The following is a 20616-nucleotide window of genomic DNA, read 5'->3' as shown; positions in this document are numbered from 1 at the left end:
CATATCACGCATAAATCATCTTTTTTCGTCGAACTTACCTTTTAACAATTTTTTAACAAAATACGTAAATTCACGTTTAGTAAAGCGTCAATTTTGAAACCATTCTTATTTAAATAACACAAATAGAGAAGACCAATAAAAGTTATACAGGAAATATTATACTGACACAAACCACACCACTATTTTGTGATCAACAGAACATACCATTGTTGCATTTCTTACGGATTGGTGGCATTGGTGCACTGGTACTCGACAAAAAAGGCAAACCATGAACATATGAAATACCTAGAAGGAGTATAATAGCCTGAATTACATTTACAAGGTACGCTTTACGTAGAAGTTATAACATCGATATTATGAAACTGGCCAATCACAGTCATTCCATTCTTCAAAGGAATAGCTATGATTGGCCAATTTCATAACATCGATCTTATAATTTCGGCGTAAAGCGTGTCGTGTAAGGCCGGGTTCACACCGTGACGGAAAAGCGGAAATTATTACTGCGAATTCCGATTGGCTTCCGCTTTTTCGCTTTCCGTCAAAGTGTGAACCCGGCCTAACAGAGGTTTGATGGATTCAAGGCCATTCTACATTATCGTATCATAGACGTCACAAGTCACAAGTTTGTTGCTTCAGCCAAAAATTCCGATGCTTCAATTTTAAAGTCTCATGATGCTTACGACACTTCCGATGCTACGATACGACCAATGTAGAAGTGATCTTCACACTAAATCCGACATGCGTCATACGATGTTCTGCAACCAATCAAAAAACAGAATTTTATTTCGTATTGATGATACAAAGCAAAATTCTATTTTTTGATTGGTTGCAGAGCGTCGTACAACGCTCGTCGGATCTAATGTAAATCCAATAATTGATTACGTTTACACGGCACCTTTAGGGCGAAATCACACGGTGCGGAATAGGATTGCGTAGAGTTTCTATAAGGACGGACATGCGCGCGAATGCAGTGTCCAGACTCTGTTAGAGACTTCGCAATAAAAGGAACAGGAAACAGAGAACAGAGAATAAGAATTTCAACCTATCAGAAATCATATGGACACAAGTTCCGATAAGTTGAAATTTTTATTCTGTTCTCTGTTACCTGTTCCTTTTATTGTGCGAAGTCTTTAACAGAGTCTGGACACTGCGTGCATGTCCGTCCGTCACAATCAAAACCGGAAATATATCGCCGTGTTTGTCGCGCAATTCAAATGACTGCTTGCTGTTATACGCAACAATAGAGTTGAATTCAAACTATTTAAATAATCCAAAATGAAAGATAGAATATAATTGTAAAGCGAGCAAAAATATGTCTGACAGCGTGTCAATATGTCTTGCAATCATTTATATAATGATGTACCTATATAATGTACAATATATACTAATCTATATTGCTTACGGGATTCTCTAACATTTTATTGACAATTATCACTATCGTTGACTAATGATAGCTAATGAAAGCTGCACTTTCTTCCAAGATTATCTTGCCATAGGCTGTCACTAGTTAACGATAGCGTCAATTGACTGTTAATGACGGAACCAATCAGCAATCGCTTCAGGATTGTCTAAATTTTGTTATAGGGACTCTAGGATTGCAAAATAGAGAATGCATCATTAAAGCAACCAATCAACGCTATTCCGCACTTTTTTGCATCAAGTTTTATATGCTATGTTTACATAATACATCAAAAATGTATTCAGGATGAACTAGATGTGTGTTGATGGTCATATATCTAGTGACAAAGTACCGCGGATACTTTTTAGATGACCCAATAATTTAAACACTAGTAACTTTATGTTAATAATTTGCTTATTGAAATGAAACATAATTTATCAAATTGTAAAAACACAATTATCACTGTTGCATTATTTAATATTTTACAAGTAATATTTACAATATTACAATAATTTTTTTAACTGCTTTAACGTATTTACTCTATCATTTTTCCGCATTGTGTGAACAGGGCACGCTAAAATCGCACGTAATGTGGCATTGTTTTTCGATTCTTCGGTTGTGTATCTCGAAATAAAGTGAAAATTAATGAAATTATAAATAATGAAATAAATGAAATTATAAGATCCGAATTCATAGTCGTTTCTCAAATCTCAAAATTGGTTTCAAATCTCAAATCTCAGATCTTCAATCTCAAATTTCCAACCAAAATTAGCATTTCAGTGCTAGTGTCTAATCATGAATCTGAATTCTTCGTGACTGTTCGTGACTGAGCGGGAAATGCGAGAATAAAATAAAACGTGGTTGGTCGGAATTGCTGCTACTCCGCGGCAAGGGCCAATTAACATTGAACAAGAAAATAAAATGTGGTGACTAATGAGGTTACAAAATATAACAGCTGAACATTTAGAAAATTCATTTTTTAAAGAAAATATGAGGTAAAAAATTAAAATATTTATAATATATTTATAATATTTGTAATATATAAAATATTTATAATAATTGCCTGGTGAAAAAATTTCGCTGCAACATTTCAGTGAAATTGCTAAAAATTTGCTGAAATTTCACTAAAAATGAATTTTTCAGTTAATATTGAAAAATCGCTGAAATTTCTCTAAAATTGATCTGAAATTTCTCTGAAATTTTGTCAGAATTTCTCTGAAATTTTTACTGAAATTTCTCTGAAATTTGGTTGAAAATGAATTTTTCAGCAAAAAATCGCTGAAATTATAAACTGAAATTTTTCTAAAATGCTAAAATTTTGCTGAAAAGTGTTCCAAAATGTAAAATAATTTCAGTGAGAATATGTAAATTCACATGAAATTAAACTAAAATTTTTCCACCAGGGAAGGTTAAGTAAATATTTTAGAGGTACAAACTACTCAGTTATGATTCTCTTTGTCAAAAATTCAATTTTAATTACTATAATATATGTACTATAATATTGTATATATGTACTATAATATAACGAACATAGTTTTTCAAAATAAAGAAAAATCATAATTCAACATTTATATATTATATATTGTAACTTTATAATGACGCCGCCTGCCCACAGTTTGGACAGACCAGTTATGGCAACCGATTGTCTCTTTGGATCCGCTTCAGTGACCGCATTAGACACACACTCACAGAATTATGTTAATCCTAACATATGATAGACCGTTGCTAAGATTTCATCTTCATCAAATCAAAGCGGTTGTTTTCAATGTGTTCACGATGTACCATGATAAACCACATGGTTTATTGTCTGTAAAATTTAGCGGTGGACAAGAAGGTGATGGTCTGTACTTAACATTATTGGTATCCTTCAAGTTACCATTAGAAGACGTGCCTGTAATTGGAAAATATATTTGGCACGAACTTTTGGCAACCTGTCTGCCACAGAACATGACTGAATCATCCTTTGAAAGTCATACGTTAATTGTATACAAATGTTTTATTAAGCAATTATTTTGTTTGATGAAAATGAATGGTACAAGATACAGAAGAATATAATATACAGTAATTTTTTTACTATAATGTTAACATTGAAATTATATACATAGTCTATACTAATGACTTTATAACAGATGTTAATACATAACAAATAACATTCTATATTTTTAACTAATATAAGCTACATATAATAATGTTATTATATTGGGAGTACAAATTAGTTCGGTCCGTTTTCTAAAAGATGGCTCCGGCTGTTGTGAATGGTACATAGTGACAGCTGATTTTGGCGTTTTCAGAGAGATTAGACATCTGCTAATAATATTCAGTTTATATCGCTTTGAGTTTCATACAAAAACTTTGATTTTTACTGTGTTTGAAATGTCGAATCTTGTGTTAACCAAGCAGCATTTGCGGGAGGTTCTAATTTTCTGTTTTAATTGGAAGAAAAGTGCAGCCGAAGCCCATCGAATGCTTGTCGAAGTTTATGGTGACACTGCTCCAACTGATAAATCATGTAGGGAATGACTTCGATGTTTCAAGGATAGAGATTTCAGCGTTGAAGACAAGCCTCGCTCTGGACAGCAAAAAAATTCGAAGACAAAGAATTAGAGGCATTACTCGAAGAAGACCAGAGTCAAACGCAAGAGGAGCTTGCAGAATCATTGGGAGTAACTCAACAAGCCGTTTCTGCATGATTGAAAGCCATGGGAATAATTCAAAAACAAGGAAATTGGGTGCCTTATGAAACCGAGAGACGTTGAAAGGTGATTTTTCACTTGCGAACAGCTGATTCAAAGACAAGAAAGAAAAAGTTTTTTGCATCGGATTGTGACTGGAGATGAGAAGTGGATATTCTACGACAACCCCAAGAAGAAAAAATACTACGCTAAGCCCAGTCAATCATTGCCATCGACCTCAACATCAACACCAAAGAACATTCATGGTTCGAAGATCATGCTCTGTATCTGGTCCAAAAGGGTGTTGTTTATTATGAGCTGCTGAAACCTAGCGATTCCATTACGGGCGATCGGCTACAATTGATTCGTTTGAGCCGTGCATTGCGAGAAAAACGGCCGGAATACGAGCAAAGACATGATAAAGTTATTTTTCTTCATGACAACGCTCGTCCTCATGTCGCAAAAGTCGTAAAAAAATATTTGGAAACGCTCAAATGGGATGTTTTATCGCCATATTCTCCGGACATTGCTCCTTCTGATTACTGGTTGTTCCGAAGGATGCAGCACGATTTGACAAGTCACCGGTTCATTTCTCCAAAATTGAATCGCCTCCAAAGACGAGTCATTTTTTCGAGATGGAAGTCGAAAATTGCCTGGGAAAAAGTAGTAGCCAGTGATGGACAATACTTTAATTAATCTGTTCATTCATTTTGTTTTGAAACAAATACATTTTTGAACACAAAAAAACGGACCGAACTAATTTGTACTCCCAATATATAAAGTAATATAATGATAGTATAATATTATAGTATACAAATTTCACACAGTATATTTATTATATTATAGGTGCGTCCCAAAATTTTCCGAACTTTTGAAATAAAACAACGGTTTACTTTTTTTTTCAAATTCAAATTGTTTATTCAAAGTAGTCCCCGTCGGACTCAATACAACGTTTGGCACGATCTAAAAGCATTTCAAATGAGTGTTTTATGTTCAAAGGCACGTCCTTCAGAATAGTGGTACAAGCCCTTTGGATGTCTTCTACGTCCACATACCGCTTTCCTTTCATGGACAAATGCATTTTGCCGAATAGGTAGAAGTCACAAGGTGCCATATCAGGCGAATACGGGGAATGGTTGATTGTTAAAATGTGATTTTTAGTCAAAAAATCAGTGACAAGTGTCGAACGGTGAGATGGCGCATTATCGTGTAACAAGCGCCAACTTCCTCCTTCGCGATATTCTGGCCGAATACGACGAATGCGGTGCACCAAACGCTTCAAAACGCTTACATAGAATACAGCATTAACTGTTTGGCCTGCTGGAACGAATTCTTTGTGCACAATACCCTTGGAATCATAAAACAAATGAGCATTGTCTTCACTTTTGACTTCTCTAAACGCGATTTTTTGGGTTTTGGGTCGTTTCGCGCCTTCCATTCCGCGCTTTGACGCTTGGTTTCTGGATCGTATTGAAAACACCACGTCTCGTCACCAGTAACAATGCTATAAAGGAAGTTTTGGTCCTTTTTTGCTTCCTTAATAATGTCCTTTGAATGTTGAATTCGATGCATTTTTTGGTCGTCAGTCAACTTGTGTGGAACAAATCGTGCACAGACTTTTTGTAGGCCCAAATGTTCGGTCAAAATGCGATAAATCGTTGATTTAGGGATGTTCAATTCCATTTCCATGTATCTCACTGAAGATTTTGGCTCATGCTTGATGAAATTACGCACAACTTCGATGGAATTTTCGTTAATTGTCGATTTTGGGCGACCTGTATGTGCGTCGTCATTTATGTCCTCACGACCGTTCTTGAATCGCGTATACCACTCATAAACACTGGCACGGGCTACACAATTATCACCATAAACTTGTTTCATCAAATTATGGGTTTCGGTAAATGTTTTACCAAGTTTAAAACAAAACTTAATATTGGCTCTTTGTTCGAAGTTCATTCTCGTACCGATGTATACAACATACTGACACTTGAGACGCCATAACTTCGTTTCCACTGAACCAAATGTCATGAAATTTTTACTGGAAGTCAGCTAGGGATGTACCTTTCAAACGCGCAATCGAACACACGGATGGCGCCACCCGACCTATCCCTATTGAAAAAGTTCGGAAAATTTTGGGACGCACCTTGTATATGTATATTTGAAATTCAAATTGGATAATTTAAATTATAGATTATTGTGTATATATGTATAATTGTTACTATAAAAAAAATTATTAAAATTCAAGTTTTTAAGTTTGTTTAAAAAAATTCATTATTAAACATTACATAAAAAATATTTAAAATTGTTAAATAGATTTGAAATAGATATTAAATATTGTAGATATTATTATAAATAGATATTAAATAGAAATATATATTAAAAATTGTTAAATAGAATTTTTAGTGCAAAAATGAAAATAAAAGAAATAATCTCCAATAGTCCCTATATATTATTGTGCATTATTTAAGATATATCCTATATAGTTGCTATATAGGATATATAGCAAGTTATAATTGTTCGTAAACGAATCTTCAGATGAAAATAAAATATTATAATTTACGCCAAATCTTATAGTTGTCTTAAAATTCTTGATAAATTATCTTTGATTATTGTCTTATCTTTGATTATTATCTTATCTTTGATATTATATCTAGATCTGTGAGTATCTTTTTCTTTAGAAGCAAATTCATAAAAAAAGGAATTATTCTCATATACAATACATATAGTCATTTAAAATGCTTTTGCTAGATACTGAATCTATCTGATAGTAAATATCTCTCAGCATTTATTTAATTTATTCTAATTCTATATATATAGGAGACATCACGTGAGTCATTTTAACATGAAAGGGAGTCGAACCTGGATTCCTTAGCACTCCGTGTGAGTGTCCTAAGTCTTTAGACCATCGAGGCTTTTGTTTTTCGCAATAATGGATATATAAGGAAATAACACATATTTAACGATTTATTAGAACTGTATAGTGTGAATACACAACAAGCAATGCTGAGGGATCCGGAATCGACTTTCGGCCAAAGTAATATTTTTCACAATAAAATTTATTTACAAATCTCCAGTATATTAAGATATCTCTCCAAAGGATGGCTATTGAGCATCAAATATTGAGCATCAATAAATTATTATTAGTTCAAAATTTCATCTTCTTTCACTCCCTGAAATATTAATCAAAAGTTATGGGTCACCCTGTATATATATATATATGCATATATATATATATATATAGGAGATCGGGGTCAGTTGAATATAGGGGTAAGTAGAATAATCGAGGCTACATTAAAAACAAACCACGCGAGACATGCGTAAACGTGTCTGAGCACGTAGCAGCGACTGCCGCTAAGTCTGCTGTAATATCTTGTTGCGAACACATCTGTGATAGAAGTTATACCACAATTTTAAAAAATTATATACCTAAGTAAATATTTTTATTCTTAAAGTTTTTGTTTTATTATCGTATATGATTTATTATCTAAGATATTTGATTTCTACTTAGATAGTAAGTGTAGTTACTTAATAAAGTCCAACAGATTTTTTTTTGTTTATGTGTCTCTGTTATCGTATATTGTTAATACTTCTAAAAAACGGATGAAGTAGACTAACAGCATGGAACTGTATGACTCATTTAGTGACGACTCTTATAATACTTACTCAAAATTTTATTTCCTTTAAAGAAATTTTGCTCAGTGGTAAATGTTATAAGTTTAGTTCCCTCATGTCCAATCTCGAAAACTAGGCTTATTCGATGTGTTTTTGCACGAAATGAACAAATTTTGGAAAAAGAAGTATTGTTTGCCCTGCGAAGCGAATGTTTGTGTTTAAAATATATTTTTATAAAAGTTTTATTAATATGTAGTAGCCAAAGATGCAGCTTAAAATACATTAATCTTTATTTTAATAATCTTAGTCAAATTACCCCGGTCCCGAGGCTAGTTGAATCAGATGGAATGCATTAGAAAAATGCATTTTTTTTCATATTATCAGTTTCATATTATCAGTTATCAGTTTCCCCTTATTATTAAAATATTATTAGGTAGTCAAATGTATGTAGTAACTGGTGTAGAATTTATTTTTTTCGATAAGTCTCTAATTTTGTCTGTAAAAATTCGAAACTGAAAAATGAGTCTATTAGCCTCGGTTTCCCCTATATTAGATTAACATGGAAGACTTAGAAGACTTTTTGGAATTTATGGATATGACAGAAGCTGCATGTATAAAAACTAAGCGTTACATTCGGGATTTTGCAAATCCTTTTGAATTTTTCTCTGCAGAAGTATTTAAACAACATTTCAAATTTAGTAAAGAAGTAATGATATATTATATATTGCCAATTATTGAAGAGAATTTAACAAAATATAGTAATAGAGGTTTATCAGTACCATCTGTTTTACAACTTCTTATGGCTCTTCCATTTTATGCTACTGATAATTATGAAGTGAATAAAAAAATTATCAAGACAAGCACTAATTTTAAATTTTATTTAAGATTTAATTATTTTTAATTATTTTTAATTATTTTTAATTATGAATATTAGGCTGTTACAGGCGATTTAAAAAGTTTTTCGCTATCTACTGACATCACAGATGTGTTAAAGCATTTGCAGAGAAATTCTATGAATACGTACAATTCCCTAAATCTATAGAGAGTCAACATCAGAAAATATTATGAAATAGCTAGATTCCAAATGTTGCTACTTGCATTGGCGGAATCTGATAAAAATTGCCAGTCTTGACAAAGAAATAGGAGAAATTTTTCGCAATAGAAAAGGCTTATTTTCTTTAAATATTAAGTGTATAACTTTGCTTCCGCCGTTTTCCTATAGATGGTTTTAGCGGTAAGTGGTGGTCGAAATAAATAGATCATAGACATCATACAATAAACTTGGGCATCTGTCAACATAATCCCATAGAAACATTAGTCGATTTGTGTCTGCATAAAGTTATTCTCGATTGAAAATGTCAGTTTACGAGCCAAATTCTCTTCATTTGCGGGAGGTTTTAATTTTCTGTTTCAATATATGAAGAAATCTGTGGCTGAGGTTCATCGAATGCTCTCAAATACTTATAGTGAGGCCGCTATTAGTGAAAGAACGTATTGTGAGTGGTTTCAAGAACGGTGATTTTGACGTCAAAGACCGGCATAGCGATGGAAGAGAGAAGGTTTTCGAAGAAATGGAGGCAGAATTGGAGGCATTACTTGATCAAGACTCGTGTCAAAATAAAAAAGAATTGGTACGATCATTGGAAGTGACTCAACAAGCCATTTCAAAACGCCTCAAAGTCATGAATGATTCAGAAGCAAGGAAATTGGGTGCCGTACGAGTTGAAGCCGAGAGATGTTGAACGGCGTTTGTTTACTTGTGAACAGTTGCTTGAAAGGCGACGACGAAAGGGATTTCTGCATCGCATTGTGACTGGAGACGAAAAATGGGTTCATTATGATAACTCCAAGCGCAGAAAATCATGGGGAGTTCCCGGCCATGTTTCCACGTCGACGGCCAAACCGAATATTCACGGCTCCAAGGTCATGCTCTGTATTTGGTGGGACTAGCTCAGCGTAGTGTATTATGAGCTGTTAAAACCGACAGAAACAATCACAGGCGATCGGTATCGAACGCAATTGATGCATTTGAGCCGAGCCATTGAAAGACAAACGGCTGCAATAAACGAGAGACACGATAAAGTGATTTTGCAGCATGACAATGCTCGACCCCATATTGCGAAAGTGATTAAGACATACTTGGAAATGTTGAAATGGGAAGTCCTACCCCACCCGTATTTTCCAGACATTGCCTCTGACTATCACTTGTTTCGATGACACACGATCTGGCTGACCAGCACTTCCGGTCTTATGAAGAAGTAAAAAATTGGATCGATTCGTGGATCGCCTCAAAAGATGACCAGTTTTTTCGACGCGAGATTCGTACGCTGCCCGAAAGATGTCAGAAAGTAATGGCCAGCGATGGACAATACTTTGAATCATAAATGTATAACTAGTTTTTTTCACTTCGAATTTCGGAAAAAAAATGACAGAAGCAAAGTTATACACCTAATATATTGATAATTTTATATGAAAAATATTATATTGTTGTGCATTGTATATATATATTTTTATATGTTTAGGCTGTTGTAAGATCAAGAGGAAAAATTTTGTATTGATGTTAGACATCCGGGAAGCACCCATGACAGTACTTGCTTTGATCGCAGTGCTTTAGAACTATTTTTCATGGAGACTAGAATAAAAGATATAAATATAAAACATTTTTTAAAAAAAAGTAAAACTTTAAAACTACATAAAACAGAAATATAATTATTATTCCTTTTGTATTTTGTAGGTTTACTTTTAGATGATAATGGATATGGTTGTCATTCATATTTATTTACACTTGTTTTACAACCATTTAATCAGAACATAATTATAACAAAAGTCATAAAAAAAATAAGAAAAGACATTTGGTCGTTGGAAAATAAAATTTTCTTGTTTATAAAGAGGACTTTTAAATAAGTTAGATACTTTTATTGCTATCATTTGTGCTACAGCAGTTCTGTGGAACTTATACATCCATATCAATTGTCCAAATGAAAATGTTTTAGTCAATGAAGTAGAGCCAGATAATGCAATATATTTAGATGGTAATCCTCCTCATAATATGAATGGATTGGATTATCGATTAAAATTCATCATTCGACACTTTTCAAGATAAGAAATACTGTTTCAGAAATACTGTTCGTTAATTATTGCGAAAATTGCAAAATGTTACAGGATTTTTCGACTAAGTTATAGAATTTTTCGACTAAATTTTTCTTATCAGGGAAAGCATTAGATGATTATTGCGTTATTTAAGAGATACCCTGTATTGTTGCTAAGTTACAAATGTTTGTAAACAAATCTTCGGATGTTAATAAAATATTATAACTCACACCCGAAATCTCACAGTTGTGTTTAAAGATTCTGATAAGTCTTATCTTTGATATTGTCCATCAAATTTGATTGACGATTTATAAGATATCATTGTACTTCGTGATCGAAGAAATTTTTCTTGTTATTTTTCTGTGTAACATTAAGAGGAAATCTTATCAACTAAAGATTAGTTCTTTCTATAGTATCAGTTAATATCAGTTAATGCGTACGTGTTAATTCATATTTTTCTATTTAATTCTTGCTATTGCACTTTATTTCAATACATTATCTTTATTTTCAATTTTTACATTATATTGTATATAGCAGATATTGATTGAGTGGTATAATTTGCATAAACAAGATATGTAAAAGACTAACTTTTAATCGCATATATGCAAATATAAAATTTCAAATCTACTTAACAATTTTAAATATTTTTTATGTAATATTCAATAATGAATAATGACCCTAGTGAAAAAATTTCTCTGAATTTTTCCGAAAATTTTTCTGAAAAATTCTGAAAATTTTCCTGAAAATGTCCATATTTTCGGACACGTTGCAGAGGTTTTCAGAGAATTTTCCAGTATAAAATTTAGTCAGAATATTTCATTGATTTTTAAAAATTTTCATAAAATTTTTTACAATATATTCATAGACTGAATACTTTTAGAATTTTTCAAATATTTTCAATGTGATACTTGAAAAAAAATGTATATTTTAAGACTTATAAATTTTGTTTCTTTATTTAACAGAAGTTGTTCCATACAAGATATATGTAATGATTTTATCCGAAATTATTTTGAAAAACAACACTTGCCTAATGGGATTCGAACCTGGGACCTCTGGATTATAAGTCTCCTACATTACGTACTACACCACTTCTTTAATTGATAAAGCGTGTTATTTATATCTATTTAAATTTCAGAGACATCATTGAATTCGCGTGAAATTCAGAAACATTCAGACCCTTGAAAATAATTTTCAAAGGAATCCTCTGAAAGCCTTTGAAAAGTAAGATACTATTAAAATTCTATCTTCAGAGATATCACTGAATTCCGGAATTTCAACGAAATTCGAGGAGTTTTAGACACTTGGAAATGATTTTCAGAGAATTTATTGAAAATCTCCGAAAAGTGAAAAATCGTGAAAATTTTATCTTCAGAGACACCACTGAATTTCCGAATTTCAGCAAAATTCAGCGACTTTTAGACACTTGGAGATGACCTTCGGATAATTCGCTGAAAATCTCTGAAAAGTGAGAAACCATGAAAGTTCTATCTTCAGAAGTATCACTGAATTCTCGAGTTTCAGTGAAATTCAAAGACTTTTAGACACTTGGAGATGACTTTTGGAAAAATCTCTGATAATTCCTCAATTTCTTTGAAAAAGTCTCTGAATGTCATTAAAAATCTCTGAAAAATGATTTCAGATATTTTCAACGAAATTTTCAGAGATATTTTTTTACCAGGGAAAAAAAATAATATGTATAATATGTCTAATATGTTATACTGGAACAACCAATCAAATGTTATCCAAATTCACTTTCCTACTGCACTTCCACGGGAATGGATTACTTTATATTCTTTCCATGGTTCGATTATAACAGACGTGTTTCGTCTCATGTCGTGGAGATTCGCGTGTAGATGCTTTCAGGGATCGGATATGTTTTGGTCAGGCTGAGCTTCTCGTCGCAATATAATATTGGGTCATCTAAAAAGTATCCGCGGTTTTTTGTCACTAGATGTGTGTTGATGGTCATATATCTAGTGACAAAGTACCGCGGATACTTTTTAGATGTAAAAAATATAATATGTATGATATAATAAAACGTAGATATCACTTTAGGTTTATATAGGAGTATATATATATATATATATATATATATATATATATATACAGGGTGTTCAAAAAGTCCCGGACCGGGTGAATAACTTGAAAAAAAAAAATTTTTTGAAAAAACGCCGAAATACGTGAAACGATTTTTCAAAAAATCTATCTTTTGAGAGGGGTTGCGACCCCCCGCCCCCAATGGGGCACGTGGAGGGTCGAAAATATTAAATAGCAACATAGGTCAAGTGAGGGCTCATTTGAAAGGTCTTTTCGAGACGAATCCAAAACACTACGCAGGACTTTTTGCACATGAAACACACCGTATTTGTTGTCACACATGTACATCAATAGTCGCGTTTTTGAATGCCGATAAAGACACTTGAAGTCAAAAGTTCAAATCATTGAGTCATTATTATTTTACACTTTATGTAACTTTCTTCCCTGATAAAGCTGTTTTGTCATAGTTCATTTCTGTAATTTTGAAATCAAGCGTCTTTATCGCTGTTTTTGTGGTTATTTTCTTTTTCCTTCAACGTCGTGGATTTTTCCTACATTTAAGATAACATGGCTCCTCTCACCTTAAAAATCAAATAACTCCGCCGAAAATGATCGCAGCGCCCTCTATGCGCAGTGTTTTAGATTCGTCTCGAAAGACCTTTCAAATGAGCCCCCACTTGATCTATGTTGCTATTTAAGATTTTCGACCCCCCCTCGTACCCCACGTGCCCCATTGGGGGCGGGGGGTCGCAACCCCTCTCAAAAGATAGATTTTTTGAAAAATCGTTTCACGTGTTTCGGCGTTTTTTCAAAAAATTTTTTTTTTCAAGTTATTCACCCGGTCCGGGACTTTTTGAACACCCTGTATATATATATATATATATATATATATATATATATATATATTCTCCTATATATATATACTATATATACAATATATTGGGAGTACAAATAAGTTTCCGCCATTTTTTATCAAAAATTAATTATTTATTATGAAAGAATGGTACATAATGTTTTATTGAAAATATTGTCCATCGCTAGCCACTACTTTTTCCCATCTTTCTGGTAGCATACGGATACCGCGTTGGAAGAACGCTTCATCTTTTAAGGCTATCCAATTATCGATCCAATTTTTGGTATCTTCATGTGATGTGAAATGCTGCTCAGACAGGCCATGCATCATCGATCGAAATATTGGGTCATCTAAAAAGTATCCGCGGTACTTTGTCACTAGATATATGACCATCAACACACATCTAGTGACAAAAAATCGCGGATACTTTTTAGATGACTCAATAGATGGTAATTGGAAGGGGTAATGTCTGGTGAATACGGGTGGGGTAGAACTTCCCAAGAGTTCCCTCCTTGAATTTCTATGTAGGTTTTGACCGGCGCCGCAACATGTGGTCGAGCATTATCATGCAGGAGAATAATTTTGTCATGCCTGGAGTAGTAGTGGGCGCGTTTTTCCTTGAGTGCTCGTCTCAATCTCTTTAATTGTGTTCGATAGAGAGCCCCAGTAACGGTTTCGTTCGATTTGAGCAACTTATAATACACGACACTAAGCTGATCCCACCAAATACACAACATGAGTTTTTTTCCATGAATATTCAGCCTGTCGATGTTGAAGCATGGTCAGTGATCCCCATGATTTCCTCTTCTTTGGGTTATCGTAGTGGATTCATTTTTCATCACCAGTGACTATACGATACAAAAAACCCTTTCGTTTATACCTGACAAGCAGCATTTCACATATGGAAAATCGGCGTTCAACGTTTCTCGGCTTCAGTTCATATGGAACCCAATTCCCTTGCTTTTGAATCATTCCCAATGATTTCAAACGATGTGAAATTGCTTGTTGAGTCACTCTTAATGTAAGTGCAAGTTTTTTTTGCGTTTGGCACGAATCTTCATCCAATAATGCTTCCAATTCCGCGTCTTCGTACATTTTCGGCCTTCCGCTACGTTCTTTGTCTTCGATGTCAAATTCACCGTTCTTCTTTTGAAACCACTCACGACACTTATCTCACTTAAGGCAGCCTCATCATATGCTTCTACAAGCAATCGATGAGCCTCAGCTGCAGATTTTTTCAAATTAAAGAAGTAAATCAAAAGTTCCCGCAAATGACGCTTATTCGGCTCAAAACTCGACATTTCTGCACAAAAAAAATATATGATGTTGATACAAAATCGCTAGTATTTCAAGGTTATGTTGTTGATAGATGTCCAACCTTACGATATAACGTTTTACATCAGACAATTTTAACCATATGTGGGGGATTCTTAACACCTCACTAGTGCAGCGAGTGTAGAAGCTTAAGGATTTTGTAGGTAGCGAGTTGCCTAGCAGCGTAAAAATAATAAAAGAAAAATTATAACAAGAGATCGATTAAGGCGTTCATCCTGTACGGTCGTATTAATTTGTGCTCGTGTAATAAAGATTATTAGTCATTTATTCCCACATGTGGGAATGAGTGATTCAATTGATAAGTCAGATTCTCTAGACAAGCCCACGCTTGTCGTGTGATGTGATATAAGAGATAATGATCGACACTTTTCTTGTAATTGGTAACGATGAATCTTTATTACTCGAGCTCAAATGAATATGACCGTACAGGATGAGCGCCATAATCTATCTAAAGTCTCATTTTTTCTCTAACGCTGCTTGTAGGCAACTCGCAACCTACAAAATCCCTAGGCTTTCTACACTCACTGCGCTAGTGAGATATTGATAACGTAGTTCCCTACACATAGCTTGCTAGTAGCGCTATCTTTTGTCAAACGACGGAAACTCATTTGTACTCCCAATATATTGGGTCATCTAAAAAATATCTGCGGTTTTTTGTCACTAGATGGTGTTGACCATCAACTTACAACTACTTTGTCACTAAATATATGACCATCATCACACATCTAGTGACAAAAAACCGCGGATACTTTTTAGATGATCCAATATATTATATAAATATATATTTAAACCTTGAATATGCGTAATAATAATAATAACTAATTATCTTTCAGATCTGCGATAAACTATAATTATAGGATTGAAGTTGATCAACGTAAGAAACAGCGTACAAGATAGAATAAGATTCTGTGTTAGATCTGCGTCTGAGACAGTGAAATAAGACGTCTTAACGTGATGACTACTCTAAAACTGTGCTTCGCGATGAGTTATCATCTTCGAATCTCGGATAAGACAAAGAAGATACTGCGACAATCAATCGAGCGTCTATTCTTTTATTTGAACAATAAAATAATTATTCTGCAACTTTAGATTTTGATTTTTGTCCTTCTAATTTCCTTCTTTTTTACACACCTTGTAAAGCGGTAGATTAAAGTTCCAGTTCCCAAGTTTATATTTAAATTAAATTCGAACATGAAAAAATACGTGTACTTCTCTATGAACGCTCAATTCACCGCTGGACATAGTTTTGTTGTTTATTACAATAATAATATATTTAGATGTTATACAGGTTAAACTGTAGTAAGCTAAAACATTAGAGTTAAATTATACGAATTAAACTACGTGTATAAAGTATTGTATTTAAACAGGAGATATATAATTTAAAGTATTTAAACGGGAAATATATAATATATAATATATAATATATATGTATATAAGAATAATTATAATTAAGAATAACTGTGATAAATTTCTCCAATTGTTGTCGCAACTGCAGTAATGAAAGTGGAATTTATTTCCATAAAGTTTGAGAGATTCTAAATTTTGATTTTCGAAAGGGACTTCTATAAGCCAATGCTTGCGATTAGTTTATATTACGAATTCCTTCAGGGAAGGAATTACCTCCCTTAAGAGCGCGCGATACTCCTTTGTGTCGTCTACGTTGACTCGCTAAGAGAGAAAAAGATTTAATAAATATATTTGATTATTTTATTACTACTAATAGGTAATTATTGTATTTATTAACTTAGATTTCTCAAGATTATAGAAATCTATTATTATACAACATATAAAAAAAGAGTATTGTATAAATATATATACATTTCTGTGAGCAATTCATAACATTAAATTGGCATTCAATATTTGGAAATTATTTTAGTATTGTTGTGCAATGCGTTAAAGAATACATTATTGTTAATTATAGCTTCGAATTGGAGAAAAGAAAATGAAAATAAATAGAAGTATAACTATTGTACTATTATAGATATTATGTTACATTAATTAGTTATATATTTTCATAATCATGGCAATATTTCATTTATTATAGCAACTTTATATTGCAACATAATGTTATGTTCACCGGAGTGAACTACCTTAGAAATTTTATGTGTGGTGCGATCTCTTAAAGTTAAATAGAAGTACGTTCGCATTTATTTTATCGGCGGACGTTATAGTCTGTGTTCCCCGCTGTACTGTGCCGCTATCCGTACAGCCCACTGATTGGTTGCTGCTTCCGCTACTTGATGTGTGTTTGTAAATGCACCTTTATTAATTCCACCATGATAGAAACAGATGGGAAGTGTCATTAATAACTTGAGAGTTTTTTCCTGTTGGATTCGTATATTTATCCGAGGGTATTTGTTGTCGCAGAATATCAAAGACTTAAGGAGCGGTTTTTTATTGAAAGTTATTTCTAGTTTAGGAATGATATATATATATTTTTGAAATTCTTTTTTTTTTTTTCCGAGACGATCATCTCTATGTGCGATTACGCGAATGGGCGATAGATCAATGTACATTAACTTATTATAACGATAATAAAGGAAACGTTTTAGATACGAAAAGAGAAACCTTAGATCGAATATTTGGCTCCGTGACGATCTTAATCTTGAGCGACGATAACATGAAGTCGGACAATACGGATATGCATAGAGGTACAATACTCCTGAAACCGGAAGAAAATGAACATGTCTTCCAGTTAATAGGAAATCGATGCCAGGTTACAACTTTTTCGCATAATTATCAATTTTAATGTGAATATCTCATTAAGTGTGATTTGTTTTACATATGATTTACATGAAATATTTTTTTTTTGTTCATCAAATGTTAAGCAATGTATGGCTGCGTTTAGCAGAACACAACAGTTTTGCAATCATTTTATGATTATTTGCTGAGATAGAATCATTATTTTAGATCTAAAAGTATAATACAATCAATGCAAAGAAAACTTTCAACAGTTGCAAAATAAATGTTCTGCTGAACGCAGTCAATGATAGAATGATGCATCATGCATAAAATAAAACATATCCATTGATCTACTAATTCAACATTGGTTCAATTGACAAATAGTTTATTTTTAATTTTTCCTTCAAAGAATCCTGCTAATCTTGGAAATTGAGTTTTGACAAAATTGTATAAAATTTTGATATGTTATAGCTTTCGTTGCGACATCCCAAACAAATGTTTTCATGGGACAACTCTCAGAAGTAAATTTTTTGCTCCCTATCAGTTGATAAAGTAAAAGCCAATAAATAAGTCTAACAGCAAACCATATTGTCTGTGATTACTCCGAAATAATTCTCTCATTATACTCTCATTATGAGAACGACAAAATATCCATTCACTTTTTTATTTCAAAGTGAAAGATGCTACAAATAGAGTATGAGTTAAGGGATCTTGTCACACACAAACACACATACTACATACACACAAAAGGAGTCAGTTTAATGGCACATCAGTTCTTGATCATGCTGAGAGTAAGAATTTTTTTGGAGCAATTGCAAAGTAAAGGTTAATAAATAGACCTAACGACATTTACAAATTATACATTTACTAATAGCAGACAAAGAGAGTTGATTTTTGTGGATTGTGCCCATAAAGATATTTATACTGGATGCTGAAAGCTATATATCAAAAATTTAGACAGTTTTATCAATTTCCATAAAATGGCCGGGTCCTTTTATCTTTTTCATTACTTTTTATGTTTGTCTTGAATAACATTTGACAACTTATTTAATTATATCTTTAGTAATTATATTTAATTTTTATTAATAACTCTTAATAACAATGAAAAACTGAAAAGATGCATAGCCATATATTTACAAAAATACATATAGTTATAATTATTCAGCTAGGTATCAAAAATGAAATTAAAGAAAATATGATATTTAAAAAATTTTATTTTTTTTTTAGTTATGATTATTAATAAAATTACGATTTGTAATATATAATATTCATTATTTTTTAAAGTTTGTAAATATATCTGAACGTTTGTAATTTCGTATTTACACCCAATTATATTATTTATATCATATGAGAGAGAACGCCATCAATTCAGTCAAAGTTAGATGTTTTAAATATATAATACAATTAAATAAATTTATTTTAAATATGATTGCGAGCCAATAATTTTCGGATTTAATACAGTCTGAAACATTACTAATCTCCTTAAATTTCCCCTAAATTAAATTTAAATAAATTATAGAAATTATTGTGAAAATTATTATCTCTGATGAACCCTGGCTGAGATAATATTTTTCTCAATAATTTTTATAGTTTTCTAAATTAAATTAGGAGGAATTTAAGGGAATTAATAATGTTTCACAGACTATGTTGAATCCAAAAGTTATCGGCTCGCAATCATATCTGAAATAAATTTATTTAATTGTATTATATATTCGAAACATCTAATTTTGACTGAATTAATTCGTTCTTTCTCGTATACGATGTATTCATATGTATGGTCTCGTTCGAAAGAATATTTATATTATTATTATTTATAAATTAAATTGTGTGCTCATTTTGTTTGCGTAAATTTATATAGGTAGCAAAAGTATACTAATACAATTATAAAATATGTTGAAATATTAAAATAAAATGTTACCAAAGAAATAATTATAACTTGTATATAAATTATTTTATTTGTATAAGTATATTACAGAATTAATTAACATTTTTTTATCAGGACTAATTATAAAATAATTTTAATTATAGAAATTTTTATATTTTTTAAAATAAAAATAAAATATGTTATCTATACACTTATTTTTTATATCGCTTATTTATATTGCTGTTTTAGTGTTTAGCAGCTGGTGTTATACAATTATATTTGACTGAAGCTCCCTTACATAAGGATTGGGTTAAAAAGAATACAGGTATTATTACTCTAATAAGAGATAATCCAAGACGCAGTTTCTTTTTGCGATTATATTGTTTGCAAAGGAAGATAATGATATGGGAACATGAAATCTACAATTCAATGGATTATAAAGCACCAATGTCATATTTTCATACATTTGAGGCAGAGGATTGTATGGCTGCATTTAATTTTGCAAGTGAAACCGAAGCTATTACATTAAGGTACATTAATATACAATATTTAAAATATTGGAATTCCCATGGATTTCTTTTTTACCATTGAAGATTTGGGATTTTATTGGTAGAATTTTATTAATATTCAGAGTATTTTTAGAATTTTATTAAAAAATTTAAATTCTGTTTTTTTCTGAAAACATTGCTTTTGTGATGACAAAAAGAGAAGAAAACCATTTTTGGTCAAAATGGCTCTTCGTGTTTAGTAATATTTATATGTAAATAGATAAATACAATTATCAGTTTAATTCAATATACAAATATAGTAATAATAATTTTTTTTATCAATTTTCTTTGGTCATGCAAAATGTTAACAATTAATTAATAATAAGTATGACATATATGTACACATCCGTGTACATTCTCGTGTGTCTCGCAAATTTTTATAATGAAAATTAGGTGACATTAAAAAACAATACTCAGCAGAACAATTTACTGATATTATAAATAGCTTTTTCTATATTAGCTTATAGGTTTCACGATTTCAGTTATAGAAAATTATAGATATTTTATAAACAGAATTATAAATT

At 32.0% G+C, this 20616-nt stretch overlaps 2 protein-coding genes and 1 long non-coding RNA gene across 8 annotated transcripts in view; 2 read left to right on the top strand and 1 right to left on the bottom strand.

Annotated features, from left to right (window-relative positions):
- LOC105147868 (F-box/LRR-repeat protein 12) overlaps positions 1-356 on the bottom strand; it is a 31206-nt gene extending 30850 nt beyond the window's left edge. The window contains exon 1 of one of the 3 annotated variants that reach the window (XM_087416888.1): positions 39-356. The gene's annotated coding sequence lies outside the window, so the exon portion shown is untranslated. The remainder of the gene's footprint in view (positions 1-38) is intronic. The other 2 variants (XM_011059184.2, XM_011059183.2) reach the window with 2 other exon arrangements.
- Positions 357-13809: 13453 nt separating this feature from the next.
- LOC147910742 (uncharacterized) lies at positions 13810-16081 on the top strand. Its single transcript, XR_015545284.1, has 2 exons — positions 13810-14684; positions 15832-16081. It is a non-coding gene; the product is annotated as an uncharacterized LOC147910742 (long non-coding RNA).
- A 1137-nt stretch (positions 16082-17218) lies between these two features.
- Positions 17219-20616, top strand: part of LOC105147867 (actin nucleation-promoting factor WAS) — a 36319-nt gene continuing 32921 nt past the window's right edge. For 2 of the 4 annotated variants that reach the window (XM_011059182.2, XM_011059181.2), the window contains exons 1-2: positions 17242-17714; positions 19794-20074. In XM_011059182.2, the coding sequence (XP_011057484.1) occupies positions 17619-17714; positions 19794-20074 (377 nt within the window). In that variant the 5' untranslated portion in view covers positions 17242-17618. Of the gene's footprint in view, positions 17749-19793; positions 20075-20616 lie in introns of all 4 variants that reach the window. The other 2 variants (XM_011059180.2, XM_087405247.1) reach the window with 2 other exon arrangements.

The sequence above is a fragment of the Acromyrmex echinatior genome, chromosome 1 (assembly GCF_024713525.1).
Source record: "Acromyrmex echinatior isolate Ae372 chromosome 1, ASM2471352v2, whole genome shotgun sequence".
Classification (NCBI taxonomy): Eukaryota; Metazoa; Arthropoda; class Insecta; order Hymenoptera; family Formicidae; genus Acromyrmex; species Acromyrmex echinatior.
The sequence above is the reverse complement of the archived record's forward strand: the minus strand, read 5'-3'. Positions and strand labels throughout refer to the sequence as shown.